General features: G+C 44.0%; 1 protein-coding gene across 4 annotated transcripts in view; it reads right to left on the minus strand.

Annotated features, from left to right (window-relative positions):
- Positions 1–15,966, minus strand: part of LOC140480147 (uncharacterized) — a 454,819-nt gene that overhangs the window by 200,183 nt on the left and 238,670 nt on the right. For all 4 annotated transcript variants that reach the window (XM_072574857.1, XM_072574858.1, XM_072574856.1 and 1 more), the window contains 4 exons: positions 9,588–9,641; positions 9,418–9,462; positions 6,005–6,058; positions 402–455 (listed from right to left, as the gene is read on the minus strand). In XM_072574857.1, the coding sequence (XP_072430958.1) occupies positions 402–455; positions 6,005–6,058; positions 9,418–9,462; positions 9,588–9,641 (207 nt within the window). The remainder of the gene's footprint in view (positions 1–401; positions 456–6,004; positions 6,059–9,417; positions 9,463–9,587; positions 9,642–15,966) is intronic.

Genomic DNA, 15,966 nt, shown 5'->3' on the forward strand with positions numbered 1-15,966 from the left:
CTCCTCTTTGGGTAGTGTCTGTACCTCTGGACAAGAAGCTCTGGACTGGAATGCCAGTCCAGAGCTGGTTGGCGATGGATGCTGTATTTGTGATGTTGTAAATGGTGGGCAGGGAGAGCGTGGCAGAGGCTCCACAGGCAAGACCCAACCACTGGAGAACTTTGCCCATCAGCATTGAGCAGCCCAATAGGAACCTGTGACCTGGCCCTGAGAAATGGGGATGAGAGAAAAGACAGCCTCTACGGTTCCCCTCCATCAGTTTTATAGTTGCTTTTTTGGGTTCTTTCTCAATTTAACACAAAATTTGTTAATTTTACTGCAAGTGAATAACGTATGAAGCCAAGAGTTAACCCACTGAATCTGGGTCACACTGTAACAAACTAAACACAGTGTTACAGTACCTGTGGTCCTGATTTCCCTCTCATTCCTAGTGGTCCAGGCAAACCAGTTGCTCCCTTAAAGAAAAGTCACAAAGGTCACATTGATGGTAACTGAAATGGCAGATCAACAATAACAGTTATTCTCAGTCAGCCTTTTCGACACGGCAATTAATTAGCAACAGAGACTGAAAGCAGTCAAAAAAACCCAGTGTTTGGAGACCCGTAAATCCAGCAGAGCTCTAGCCCATTGAGAGCCAGGCTGGGTGCAATCCAGTGATGGAACAACCCAGGTAAGGCCACTTGAGGATGGTTCTCTGCAACTGTGGGAGAGAAGGGGGCCACAACTGGGAGGGAGACTGAGGGACTGTGATAGTGAACAGACAGTAGGAGGTGTCACAGTTGAAAAGAGTGACGGATAAATGTCTCGGACACAGGATGGACAGAAGGCTTATTAATCAGGAGTGGAGAGAGGGGCAGAAACTCCCTCAAGGAGCTAATGGGTGCAGACTCGGTCATCTCAGCCCACAAGGGATGCTGGAAAGGTGATTGCTTTGTCGATCATTCAGACTTGTTTCATTCCTGACTTTCCCCAACATTAAGGTTTGTTAAGGTTCCATGAAGGCTGCCCTGGTTACTGAGTCACCTGTGTCTCTGGCAGAATGAATTCATTGGCACACTTCGACCGAGTGAGGAGCATTGATCCTGACCATGTGGACCCCTCTTCGGGCTGAGATTTATTTCCTTACAACATAGAACACGTGAAATGTGAAAGGGTTCAAAAGAGATTTACAAGGATGCTGCCAGGGTTGGAGGGTTTGAACTATAGGGAGAGGCTTAATGGGCTGGGGCTGTTTTCCCTGGATGGACGGAGGCTGAGGGGTGACCTTATAGAGGGTTATAAAATCATGAGGGACATGGATAGGATAAATAGACAAAGTCTTTTCCTTGGGTTGAGGGACTCCATAATTAGAGGTTTAGGGTGAAAGGGGAATAAAAGGGACCTAAGGGGCAACTTTTTCACATAGAAGGTGGTGCATCTATGGAATGAGCTGCCAGAGGAAGTGGTGGAGGCTGGTACAACTGCAACATTTCAGAGGCATGTGGATGGGTATATGAATAGGAAGGGTTTGGAGGGATATGGGCCAAGTGCTGGCAGGTGGGACTAGATTGGGTTGGGATATCTGGTCGGCATGGTCAGGTTGGACCGAAGGGTCTGTTTCCGTAGGTCTCTTTTATATCTTTCCCCTCTCACCCTAAATCTATGCCCTCTAGCTTTGGACTCCCTGACCCCAGGGAAAAGACTTTGCCTATTTATGCTGTATGGAATGCTCTGCCCCAGAAGGCTGTGGAGGCCAAGTCTCTGGATACTTTCAAGAAAGAGTTGGATAGAGCTCTTAAGGATAGTGGAATCAAGGGTTATGGGGATAAGGCAGGAACAGGATACTGATTGAGGATGATCAGCCATGATCATAATGAATAGTGGTGCTGGCTCGAAGGGCAGAATGGCCTACTCCTGCACCTATTGTCTATTGTCTATTTATCCTATCGATGCCCCTCATAATTTTGTAAACCTCTATAAGGTCACCCCTCAGCTCCAACGCTCCAGGGAAAACAGCCCCAGCCTGTTCAGCCTCTCCCTATAGCTCAAATTCTCCAACCCTGGCAACATCCTTGTAAATCTTTTCTGAACCCTTTCAAGTTTCACAACATCCTTCCGATAGGAAGGAGACCAGAATTGCATGCAATATTCCTACATGGCCTAACTAATGTCCTGTACAGCCGCAACATGACCTCCCAACTCCTGCACTCAATACTCTGACCAGTAAAAGAAAACATACCAAACGACTTCTTCACTATCCTATCTACTTGCGACTTTCAAGGAGCTATGAACCTGCATTCCAAGCTGGGAAAAAGATTCTGACCCTCAATCCTGTCTACGCATATCATAATTTTATAAACTTCCATCAAGTCTCCCCTCAGCCTCCGCTGCTCTAGGGAAAACAACCCGAGTTTTTCCAGCCTCTCCTTACAGCACATACCCTCTAATCCAGGCAGCATTCTGGTAAACCTCTTCCGCATCCTCTCCAAAGCTTCTATATCCTTCCTGTAATGTAGTGACCAGAATTGAACACAGTATTCTAAGTGTGGACTATTCAAAGCATAATAAAGCTGCAACATGACATCCTGACTCTTGTACTCAATTTCCCGACCAATGAAGGCAAGCATGTCATGCGCCTTCTGTACCACCTGATCTACTTGTGTGGCCATTTTCAGGGAGAGATAGACTCCTTGTCATGATCTTTTGTCTTGCAGAATTCTTCACAAAGGTGGTGAGGTGGGGCCAGGTGTGTGAGGTTCAACCCAGGAAGGCAGCAGAGAGTTGGAGATCATTGAAGCTCAAAAATGGAAATCCTCCCTTCAATGTCTCTACGGGGGAGAACACCGCCACTACTCTTCAAAATTAGCTCATGCTAATTTCTCTTTACTTTCTTATTACTTCCAGGGATGTGGCATATGTACGTCACTGGCTGTTTTATATATATTCAATGCCCGTCCACAGTTGCCCCTTGAGAAGGTGGGGTGAGCTGCCTTCCTGAACCGCTGTATTCCATGTGCTGTGGGTTTACCCACAATGCTCTTAGGGAGAGAATTCCAGGATTTTGATCCAGCAACACTGAAGGAACGGCAATATTTTTCCAAGTCAGGCTGGTGATGGGCTTGAAAGGGGAACTTGCAGGGGCTCAAGTATTTCCTGTCCCTGTCCAACCAGTCTCATGGGAATGGAACCCTAGTGAGTTTCTGCAGTGTATCATGTAGATAGTACACACTGCTGCTACTGAGCATCGGTGCTGGAGGGAGTGAAGGCTTGTGGATGTGGTGCCAGTCAAGCAGCTGCTCTGTCCTGGTTGAGCTTCTTGAGTGTTGTTAGAGCTGCCCCCATCCAGGCAAGTGGGGAGTATTCCATCCCACCCCTGACTTGTGCCGCTGTAGATGATGGACAGGCTTTGGGGAGTCAGGATTCCTAGTCTCTGTCCTGCTGTAGTAGCCACTGTGTCTATGCAATGAGTCCAGTTTAGTTTCTGGTCAATGGCAATCCCCAGAATGTTGATAGTAGGGGATTCAGTGATGGTAACCCCCAGGCTGTCGAAAGTTGGAGTTTCAGTGATGGTAACTCCCAAGATGTTGATAGTGGGTGATTCAGTGATTGTAACCCCTGGGATGTTGATAGTGGGTGATTCAGTGATTGTAACCCCTGGGATGTTGATAGTGGGAGATTTAGTGATGGTAACCCCTGGGATGTTGATAGTGGGGGATTTAGTGACGGTAACCCCTGGGATGTTGATAGTGGGGGATTTAGTGACGGTAACCCCTGGGATGTTGATAGTGGGGGATTTAGTGACGTTAACCCCTGGGATGTTGATAGTGGGGGATTCAGTGACGGTAACCCCATTGAATGTCAAGAATCAATAGTTAGATGATCTCTCCTTGGAGATAGTGACAATTATGTTGCATGATTATTACTTTCTACTTTTCAGACCAAACCTGGAGCTGAGTTGACCAATCTCCAACCACCACAACCATCTTCCTATGGGCCATGTATGACTCTAACCAGCAGAGAGTTTGTCCCTGATACCCAATGATTCCAGTTTTGCTCGGGCTCCTTGATGCCACACTCGGTCGAATATGGCCTTGATGTCAAGGACTCTCACTCTCCCCTCCCCTCTGGAATTCAGCTCTTTTGTCCATGTTTGACCCAAGGCTGTAATGAGGTCAGGAGCTGAGTGGCCCTGGGGGGAACCCAAACTGGGCTCCACCAAGCAAGTTGTTACTGAGCAATGCTGCTTGGTAGCACTGTTGGTGACACCTTCCACCACTTTACTGAGGATGGAGAGTAGACTGATGGGGAGGGAATTCGAGGGTTGGATTTATCCTAGTAGTCCATGGGATGTGGTGTCACTGGACCAGCATTTATTGCCCATCCCTAATTGCCCAGGGAGTGGTTGAGAGCCACCACATTGCTGTGGGTCTGGTGTCACATGTAGGTCAGACCAGGTAAGGATGGCAGTTTCCTTCCCTAACGGACATTAGTGAACCAGGTGGGTTTTCCCAACAATATCAACAACGGTTTCATGGTCATCATTGTACTCTTAATTCAAAATGACTAATCTATTCAAATTCCACCATCTGCCATGATGTGTTTTGAACCCAGGTCCCCAGGTCTGGATTAAACATCTAGCAATAATACCATGAGATCACCATTTCTCCTTTTTGTGGGTCAGATATATCTGGACATTTTGTCGGGTAGACACAGCATTGTAAGTGTACTGGAAGAGCTTGCCTAGGGGAGCACAAGCCTTCAGTATTATTGCTGCAAGGTTGCCAGGGTCCAGAACCTCAGCACTGTCCAATCCCTGCAACCGTTTCTTGATATCAATGGTGTGTACTTGACAGAACAGAGGAGGTCATGACTTACCACTTCATCTGAAAGATGGCACCTCATCTGACAGATTGGCACTTCATTCTGTCCACTCACTCCCTCTGTTAGGGAAGTATTTAGCCCCTTGAGCATTCTGCACCTATCAATAACATCATGGCTGAGCCAATGGGGGCCTTATTCCTTCCCAGCAGAACCACTGGCTGTCAATGCATTTTCTGTCTCCCTCAGTTATGAAGATATTGAATCATCCTGCCTTCATTGCTTGCTGGGCAAGTGGTTTTCAGTGATTCTCTATTCCTCCTCAGTCTCTTTTCAAAATGAGACTCCTCATCTGCCAGCCCTTCCTTCATTCCCGATATTTCCACAAGGAGAAACATCTTCTCCACATCCATGCTGTCCTACTCCCTCAGAATCTTAGCTCTCCCACAAGATTTCAGTGTATGAGTTGTATTCTCATCTGTCTGTTCAGAGATGTTATGACACAGCTCTGGAGCAGGTGAGACTTGAACCCAGGCCTCCTGACTCAGAGGTAGGGACCCTGCCACTGTACCATGAAGGCATCTCCTCTCATACTTGTGAACTCCAAAGAGTATCGGCCTCACCTGCTTGTCCCCATCTTGTAAAACAAACCAAACTGACATCTTTGACTCTCAGCTTGTGGTCATCTGCCCAATATCACCGTGGTGTTATAATATCAAAGGCACTACATAAATGTAAGTCATTGCTTACATGTGGATGTACATTTTCATGTATCCTGTGTGTGCCCCAACGATGTGTTGGTCTGACTGGGACTTTGCAGTGTAACAGGTCAAAGGTGACTCTCTGAGCTCAGCACTGCTGGAGGTGACTGCCAAACACATATCCCTCTCCCCCCAAAAACCACACCATTCACAGCAAAATCATTGATCTTATAAAAATGTTTCTTTCAAGAAACACTCAATCGTATGTGCCTTTTAAATAAGAAAAGTATACGTCCCAGTAAAAATCCGTAACTCTTAAAAGAAAGAATCTTTTGAAATGGGTTCTGGTTTCAGAAGCTGTTTGCTTTAAACAAGCTGTAAAAACCAAGCAGCAAGTCCAATTCTTTCACAGACACGTTATTCTGATGCATGCTAACCCCACACTGCCCTTTTTAACCAACTGGTTGTTGGGGGGAAGTGTATTGAACCAAAGTTTGAAAACTTACCCGGTCACCAGGATATCCTCGCTCCCCAGGTGCACCCAACACACCATGGTCCCCCTAGACATTGTTCCATCAGAGAGAGAGAGAGAGAGAGAGAGGCACACACAATGACCCCATGAGAATTTCCACTTCACAAAAACAACTTGTCAAACAGCACGCTACATCACCGAAAACAGCTGCTTCAAACAGTTGACAGAAAATAATGAGTTTTTTTCAGCTCCCCTCAGGCAAAACAATCATGGCAAAATCGTGGCCCATGTATTTAAAAATCACGTAGCTTTACAATTGAATTGAACCCCATTAGAATTTCTCTGAGTGGTGTCTGTTTGTTAATGCTTTACCCTCTAAGATATGAGGTGCAGACAAAATTAGAAAAGTGTCAGGAATCATGAAATTTTGTGAATGATTCAAACAACCCATAGTATGGGTGATTTTTTTTTCCTCTAAATTATGAACTTGTGTAATTTGTGGAAAATGGTTTTGGGGACATTTTAAATCTGGAGTAATTCCACTCAGTATCTTAGATACAGCTGGTGTTTTAAATAACTTGTATGTTCTGCAGAAACAATCTATTGCAGACACTGTGACTACATTACAACTGATGAACAGACATGTGATGGAGCCAATGTTTCGTTTTATATTACAATGTGGCCAGACAACAATCCCAAAATCCCCAGCTCAACTGACTGAGAGAGAAAGAAAAAAAAAATCAAGGAACAATCAATTGTAAAAGATAAATGAGAGTTCCACACTTTGCTATTTATTTGTGTCTGGAAATACTTCGGTTTTCGATTGATGTTGTGGAAGGAATGAGTGCTCGAGGTGGAGAGATGGAAATTAGGGGGTGCATTTTAACTAGAAGGTAGATACAATTCAGAAAGGGAATCTGGTGGATGGTTCTGACTCAGACAAAATCTTACCCAGCACAGAAACAGGCCATTCTGCCCAATGAGTCCATTCTGGTATTTATTCTCCACATGGAACATCCTCCCATCGCCTCCTTATCTCACCCTTTCCTGTGATGGTTTTCTGCCCCATTTGAATAAGGATAGGCCATTCATCCCTTCAAACCTGCTCATATCTTTACCCAGCCTCCCCTGGTAGACACTGACAACATTCATCTCCACTATTCCCTGTGGGAGTCAGCTCCAATCCTCTCCATTCTCTTGGGGAAGAGATTTCTCCTGAATTCCCAGCTGGATTTATGAATGACTGTCATACTTTTATGACTTCCTGTTCTGGCCTCTCCTTCAAATGGGAAAAAACAATTTACATTTACCTTCTTCGGCCCTTTTTCTAAATTTTAATGCCACAATCAGGTCACAGCCTCTATTTTCTGCTTTCTAGGAAGAAGAGGTCCCGATGTTTTGGTTCTGTGTGGATGCTATGAATAGGAATAACGACGGACATTCTCAACCAGAAAGATTCCTGACACTGACTCTTTATTGTCGACAGGGTCAGCATTTATTGCCCATCCCTAGTTGCCCTTGAACTGAATGGCATGAGTGCCCTTGAACTGAGAGGAAGGCTTGTACTGTAACTGCACAAGAGCAAATAGGGATGGGCAACCAGCACTGCCCTGGTCTTCATGGCTTTCCATCTGAACCCTGACCCTTTCTTCAATCCAACTGTGGCCGTGTTGTCCATCCCTAATTCCCCTTGAGGACAGCAGCTGGTATACCTCTAGGAGGGACTTCTACCTTGACCAGTAACATGAGACTTACCTGTACATGGGTAATGGTTCCAACAACCTGTAAGGTGAGATTTCTGCTTCTTCACAAATAGTTTGGGATCACATTTAAAGTGCTACAAGGAGAAATTTAGACCTGTCGAATCCTGAAGAGGCAGACACCTTGAAAATATTTAATTCAGCAACTGGATAAAATTTATAAACTCATAATGTATGAGGGAATCCTCAGGCGAGTACTCCGAATACAAGCAAAGCCCTGCATTTAATTCCAATGCAACGTTTGTGGAGGGTTACTCAATATGTTCTACCTTCAGAAATGACTTAAGAGTTAGATTAAGTTTAAAATCCAATATAATCATGGCATTAGAAATTGGGGAGCTGTGCGTCTACATTCTGACCAAGTACTTTACAGATCTGAAAACAATTTATTAAAAATGTTGCCTCAAGCTCATGGACATGAATGAAAGCAGAGCCCTTCCATCATTCTAAAATCTCTGTCACTTCTTCAAGAACAATATGGTTTCAATTGATGTTGGAGCCAGCCAGAAGTTTAAACTCATGAATGGTGTAAATCACATGACATCAGACAAGAGAAGCCTGGAACCCATGAATTAAATATACTGTTTATCTTGTGGCATTTTCTAAGCACTGCAGGGGTAAAACACCTCACTTCACATGTGGTTTCTCTCCCTCTCTCCTCAACATTTCAACCCAGATTCTGCTGAGAATTACAGGGGGCAGGCTGTTTGAGCTCACAATCATTGTGCACCGATCCACAGCAACTTCCAATGACTGGATAGTGATGTGACGCAAAGCCACGATAATCCAGAAGCTGCCATATATGATACACTGCTCTCCATCAGCCACATGAGAACTGCCTCTCACTGTCAGACTCTCCATTTGCATGTTCCCACACCAGTATTGACGTACACTAACTCCCTGTAGAAAGTTAGCACAGTTCTAATTTTCCACTACAGTCCAAGTACCTTTTAAACAATGTTTTCCGTCTTAAATATTTGTAAACAACCTCTCTGGAATTGAAGAATTCTGAGCAAGGATCAATGGACCTGAAATGTTAACTCTGATTTCTCTCCACTGATGCTGACAGACTGGTTGAGTTTTACGGCAATTTCTGTTCTTGACTCCAGAACTGGAAATTAACACTTATGCTTGTAAAGCGACATTCCTTCGGCTTTCAATTATATAGGGAGACATTCTTCTAAATCCAAACAAAAATTTACGGATGTAGGCTTGCTCGCTGAGCTGGAAGTTTTGTTTTCATTAGTTTCATGAAAATGAACCTTCCAACTCAGTGAGCAAACCTACATCCAGAACCACAACCCGAGCTACAAATCTTCTCAAAACTCGCAAAAAGAAATTTATATTTTTTACTTTATCTTCCTGTCCTCTCTATCTCTCTCTCTCTCTCTCTCATCTTTCTTCCCCTCTCTTTATTTATTGTCCTGCACCCTTCTGACATTCACTGTGGTAATGGATGTTTCTTGTTTCACATTCTGTGGTGCTTATTAATTGTTTTTCAAGGAGGTGATGAAAGTGGTAATTGTTGCTTGCCCTGTAAACACAGGTGCTGGGTGTCCTGTGAAATACACCGCAATGGGTGGAAGCACATTCAACAAATTCCTGGAAAAATGCACTTTTTAGATCTACTAATTCCTTATAAATTAAAGCACCCAGAAAAAAAACAAGAGGGAAATATGTAGATCACCTTATCACCTTTCAATCCAGGTGGTCCAGCACTTCCCATCAGCCCCTGTAGAGAATTGAAGGAAGAGACAATGAGATAGTCCTGTACTATCTGAAAGATATAAACCTCACCTCACAGACAATCCTTCTGAGATTCAAATAAAAGCCAATTGAGGAAATGAAGAGGTGTACCTGAGGCCCTGGGATTCCTGGGAGACCGATTAATCCTGAAGGACCTACATCACCCTGTAAGAACAACAGAAAGTTGTGGTCAATGTCAGAAAGACGTTCCCTCTGCTGTAAGACAAATAGAAAATCAGTGCTGGAATAGAGCATTCGTCACCATTCAATACGATCATGACTGATCCTGCAATCTCAGTATCCCATTCCCCCCCTCTCCCCATACCCCATGATCCCTTTAGCTGTAAGGACCATGTCCAGCTCCTTCTTGAATCTATTTAATGAACCTGCCCCAACAGCTTCCTGTGGGAAAGAATTCCATAGGTTCTCCACTCACTGAGTGAAGAAATTCTTCATCTCAGTCCTGAATGGCTTTCCCTTTATTCTTAGACTATGATCGCTGGTTCTGGACTTCCCAAATATTAGAAACATTCTTCCCACATTACCCTTTTCAGTCCTGTCTGGACTTTGTATGTTTCTATGAGATCTCCATCATTCTTCTAAATTCCAGTGAATTTAAGTCCAGTTCATCCAGTCTTTCCTCATCTGTCAATCCTGCCATCCCAGGAATCAATCTGGTGAACCTTCGCTGGACTCTCTCAGTAGCAAGAATGTCCTTCCTCAGACTAGGAGAGCAAAACTACACACAATACTCAAGGGGTGGCCTCACCAAGGCCCTGTACAACTGCAGCAAGACATCCTTACTCTGATACTCCAATCCTCTCACTATGAAGGCCAGCATGCCATTAGCTTTCCTCCCTGCCTGCTGCACCTGCACACCAACCTTCAGCAACTGTCCCACCATGACACCCAGGTCTTGTTGTACCTTAGCTTTTCCTGAACTGTCACCATTCAGAGAATAACTTTCTTTCCTGTTTTGGTGACCAATGTAGGTAACCTCACATTTATCTACATTATACTGCATTTACCAAGTATGTGCCCATTTAGCCAGTCTGTCCAAGTCATCCTGCAGCCTCTTACAATCCTCCTCCCAGCGCACACTGCCACCCAGCTTAGCGTCATCTACACATTTGGAAACATTTGGGCAGCACAGTGGCTCAGTGGTTAGCACTGCTGCCTCACAGCGCCAGGGACACGGGTTCAACTCCTGTCTCGGGCAGCTGTCTGTGTGGCGTTTGCACATTCTCCCCGTGTCTGTGTGGGTTTCCTCCGGGTGCTCCGGTTTCCTCCCACAGTCTAAAGATGTGCAGGTTAGGTAAATTGGCCATGCTAAATTGTCCACAGTGTTAGATGTGGGAGGGTCGGTGTGGACTTGTTGGGCCGAAGGGCCTGTTTCCACACTGTAAGTAATCTAATCAAACTCCTTCGTCCAAACTGTTAATGTAGTTTGTGAACAGCTGGGGTACCACTGGAACCCCTGTGGTACCACACTCATCACTACCTGCCAACTGAAAAGGACCCAATATTCCAACTCTCTGCTTCCTGTCTGCCACATCATTACATTACCTCCTATACCATGAGCTTTACTTTTCTTTACTAATCTCTTGTTAGCTGATCATGTATTTTTCAATTTGACCTGTGTCTTATTTCTGACTCTTTTACAGATAGATAGAGAGAGAGAGAGAGAGAGAGGCACTTGTATGTTACTCAGGGAGTGTGGGATAAACAGGCCACATCAGGATAAACATCACCAATATACTTCTGTCTTTCCAAATGCTTACTCCAAACTACTTACTCATAAGTGATTACAGCTGTTTATTATTATAAATATACATAAGCCTTTTTCACTCCCTTACCTACCTGTGCTGCCACCTTCAGTGATCTGTGGACCTGCGCTCCCAGATCCCTCTGCATATCAATACTCCTAAGGGTTCCGCCATTCACTGTATAATTTCCACCTGTACTTGACCTTCCAAAATACATCACCTCACATTTGTCTGGATTAAACTCCATCTGCCATTTTTCTGCCCATGCCTCCTCCTGCTGTATCCTCTGACAATCCTCCTCACTATCCGCAACTCCACCAATCTTTGTATCATCTGCAAACTTACCAATTAGACCAGCTATGTTTTCCTCCAAACCATTTACATAGATCGTGAACAGCAGAGGTCCCAGTACTGATCCCTGTGGAACACCACTAGTCACAGCCCTCCATTCCAAAAAGCATCCTTTCACTGCTACCCTCTGTCTCCTGTGACTAAGCCAGTTATGTAACCATCTTGCCAGCTCACCCTGATACCATGTGTCTTCACCTTTTGAACTGGTCTGCCATGAGGGACCTTGCCAAAGCCTTTACTGAAGTCCATGTGGACAACATCAACCACTTTTCCCTCATCAATCATCTTTATCACCTCCTCAAAAAACTCGACCAAGTTAGTGAGGCACAACCTCTCCTGCACAGACCCATGTTGTCCATTGCTAATATATCCATTGGCTTCTAAACGCATATAGATCTTGTCCCTGAGAATCTTTTCCAATAATTTCTCTACCAGTGACATGAGGTTTACAGACCTGTAACTTCCAGGCTTATCCCACTATCCCTTTTACATAATAGGACAAGATCAGGGTGGTTGAGTTGATAATTGCACCTGTCCTCATCTTACCCTATCCCCATAGGCTTCTATTCCTTCGGAGTGTTCAAGGACAATGAGGGCTGGGTCATAAATTCTGGCTGGCCATATTACAGCAGCTCAAGGAAATCAAAATCCTTCATAACTCTGAGCACCACAATCAAAATCCTCACATTTCCTTCTCAACTGGATGGAGAACAATCTCAGCATCTGCAGTTTTCTCTCTTGACTTCACTGGTTAAATCTGACATCTCCTTTCCAAAGCCTTGATGTCTAACATTAAGTGTGATGTTTAGCTGAGGCCTAACAAGGGCCTTTGAAAGGTTTGACACAACTTTCTTACTTTTGTACTTTAATCTATCTGTCAGTAAAATCTCAGCATCATATAACGCTCTTTGTTGCAAAATTACTCATTCAACATGGCATCATAGAATTTGCCAGTGCAAAAGGAGGCTGTTCACGTCTGTACTAGCTCCTGAAAGAGCTACCCAGCTAGTTCCACTCTCCAGTCCTATCTCCATCGTCCTCTAACATCAATTCCAGCTCGCCTTTGGAACCTCCCATGGAACCTGCCTCCCCCACTCTCCTCGGCAGTGCATTCCAAATCCCAACAACTCTCTGAGAAAAGATGGTTCTCCTCATCTCACACTAGCTCGCTTGATGGCAATCTTGAAACTGTGACCTTTTAACCTTCTCTGCTTCAAGGACAATAAACCCAATCTCTCTAATCTTTCCTTGTATCTAAAAGCCCTCATTCCTGGGATCATTCCAGTAAATCTCCTTTGAACTCTCTCCAGGGCTTTAACATCCTTCCTTCAATAAGATGTCCAAAATTATACACAATACTCCAAATGTGGTCTGACCAATGATTTGTAGAGATGCAAACATCACTTCCTTGCTTTCATAGTCAATGTCCCCATTTATAAACCCAAGGATCCTATATGCCTTCTTAACAACTGTTTTCAACTTGCCTGGCCACCTTCAATTATGCACATGAACCCTGAGGTATCTCTGCTCCTGTACTCTCCTCATGTTTTGGACTAGAGTGTACAAAGTTAAAAATCACACAACACCAGGTTATAGTCCAACAGGTTTAATTAGAAGCACTAGCTTTTGGAGCACTGCTCCTTCATCAGGTGGTTGTGGAGTGTAAGATTAGAAGACACAGAATTTATAGCAGCGTTCCAAAAGCTAGTTCCCCTCAGGTTTGTAGCATTGAGCCTGTATGTCTCTGTGTTTCTTCTTCCAAAATGCATTACCCCACATTTCTCTGCATTGAAATTCAACCACCAGGTGTCTGCCATTTGGCCAACTTGTCAATGTCCCTCTGAAGCTGCCCAGCATCATCCTCACAGTTCACTCTTCTCCCTGACTTAAGTATCATCTACAAATTTCGAGATGTTGCCCACAACACCCCTCTCCAAATCATTGATATAAATCAGAAAAAGCCACGGTCCCAACACTGATTCTTGAGAACACCACTTTCAACTCGTCTCCAATCTGAGAGATACCATCTCAACCTAACCTCTGTTTTTTATCCTATAGCCAACTTCTAATCCAGGCAGCCAAGGACCCATCATCTCAAACATTTCTAATTTGATAACCAATCTGTCATGTGGTACCATAACCAATGCTTACTGAATATCCAAATGTACAACATCTACAGCATTACCCTCATCCACTGCCTGTGTCATATCATCAAATAACTTAATTAAATTTGTAAGACACGACTTGTCTTTGACAAATCCATGTTAACTGTCTAATTAACTTATTTTTCTCTGTCTCTTTACCTTATCCTGCATTATGGCCTCCATCCGTTTCTCTACCATTGATGTCAAGCTGACAGGACTGTAGTTTCTCGAGTTATCCTTTGTCCCTTTCTTAAACAATGGTGTCACACGTGTAATCCTACAGTCTCCTGGAATTAAGAGAGGTCTGGAAAATTTCTGTTGCTGGCTCCACGATTGCTTCCTTCACTCTCTCAGCAATCTGGAATGCATCCCACCTGGGCCTGGAAACATCACTATCACTATACTGTTCAGTTGCTCAACGCCCATCTTTTCAACTAGGCCATTGTTACCATCTTCTAATTTGGTAAAGACACAAGCAAAATATTCATTCAGTATCTTTGTTGTATCCTTTGCTTCAGTAAATAACTTTCTCTGCTTGTTCCTTATGGGCCCACTCCATCCTTCGCAAACCTTTTACTATTAATATGTTTGGAGAACATTTTACTATTTGTTTTAGCACACTCAGCCAGCCTTCCTCTTAGCCTCCCTTATTCCAGCATAAGCTTCTCTCCTGCCCTTGAGATACTCTTCCTGATTTCTACTGCGATTATTATTCTGGTGTGCATCAAATGCCTCCCTTTTTCTTCCTTATTTTCATGCTCATCATTTAGACCATAAGATATCGGAGCAGCAGGAAACCATTCAGTCTGCTCCAGCATTCAATGAGATCATGGTCTATTTAATAACCTTCAATTAAACCTTCCTGCCTTTCCCCCATAACCATTGACACTTCAATTGATTTTTGTTCACCCCTTAACTTTTCCTACTGTCATAAATATGGAGGAACAGATTTTTGAATCTTCCATTATGGCGGTATTTTCTTAGCCTTGTTACCAATATAGCTAACCTACATTTGGTTTAATTAATTGTTCCATAGTTCCAATTATTTATTCAACAATAGAATGCCAAAATTGCAAACAGCAATCCGACAACTAATGATTTAGATCAGAGAGGTACATATGTTTTGCTGGACTGACCAAAGGCAGATGGATCAAGTTAAAATACAGATTACTGATGATTTCATAAAATTCATAAAAGAAAACATCTTTCTCTTTGTTCACTCGTAGGATGTGGGTGTCGCTGCCTGGTCAGGATTTATTGGCCTAGAAATCCTTGAGAAAGTGTTGGGGGTGAGCTGACTTCTTTAATCTCTGCAGTCCATGTGATGTCGACAGAACTTAGGGAATGAATTCTAGGTTTCACCCAACGACACTGAGGAAACAGCAAAATATTTCCAAGTCAGGATCGTGAGTGGCTTGGAGGGAAATTACAGGGGGTGGTGTTCCCATGTATCTGCTGCCCTTGTCCTTCTAGATGGAAGTGGTTGTGGGTTTGGAAGGTGCTGTCTGAAGATCTTTGGTGAATCTCTGCAGTGCATCTTGTACATGGTACATACTGCAGCTACTGAGCATCGGTGGTGGGGGGAGTGGATGGGGTGCCAATCAAATGGGCATTTATATATTACCTTTCAAAACTGCAGGACAACAGTAAATGCTGTGCAGTGAACAAAATATTTTTGAAGGGTAGACACTACCCTTGTAGGAAACACAGTGGCCAATGGACACACAGCAAGCTCCCAGTGAGAGGAACCTGGTCATTCACTCTGAGATGCTGATTCACGGATAAACCGAGTTCCTGGCTCTTCCAGGAATAATGCCTGGGAACTTTCTGTGTAGCTGATGGAGCAGGCAGACTATTGGTTCTCATTAAAGAAACACATCAGAATATGCAGTATTCCCTCAGTGAACACGCTGGTACTAACCGAAAATGTGTGTATGAGAGACTGAGGTAGGAACTGAACCCACAACCTTCTGAGAGAATTCAACCAACTGTTTTAAGTTCAAGCAGAGTTGAGGCGCTGAGTGGTGTTTCCTTATTCCTCTCCAAATATGGTCCAACCAATGAGTTTTGAACTGATGGGACATATTATGGTGCAACTCTGCAGCTGGTGGGACCCCAGCCTGGACTTTGTAGCTAACTTTGTGTTGATTGTTTCAGTGTGGAATCCCCACAGTCCGTGAGTGGCAGTGACTTCTGCAAGTGGAGGCCGATGTGTGAACTCACCAATTG

The sequence above is a fragment of the Chiloscyllium punctatum genome, chromosome 7 (assembly GCF_047496795.1).
Source record: "Chiloscyllium punctatum isolate Juve2018m chromosome 7, sChiPun1.3, whole genome shotgun sequence".
Taxonomy (NCBI): Eukaryota; Metazoa; Chordata; class Chondrichthyes; order Orectolobiformes; family Hemiscylliidae; genus Chiloscyllium; species Chiloscyllium punctatum.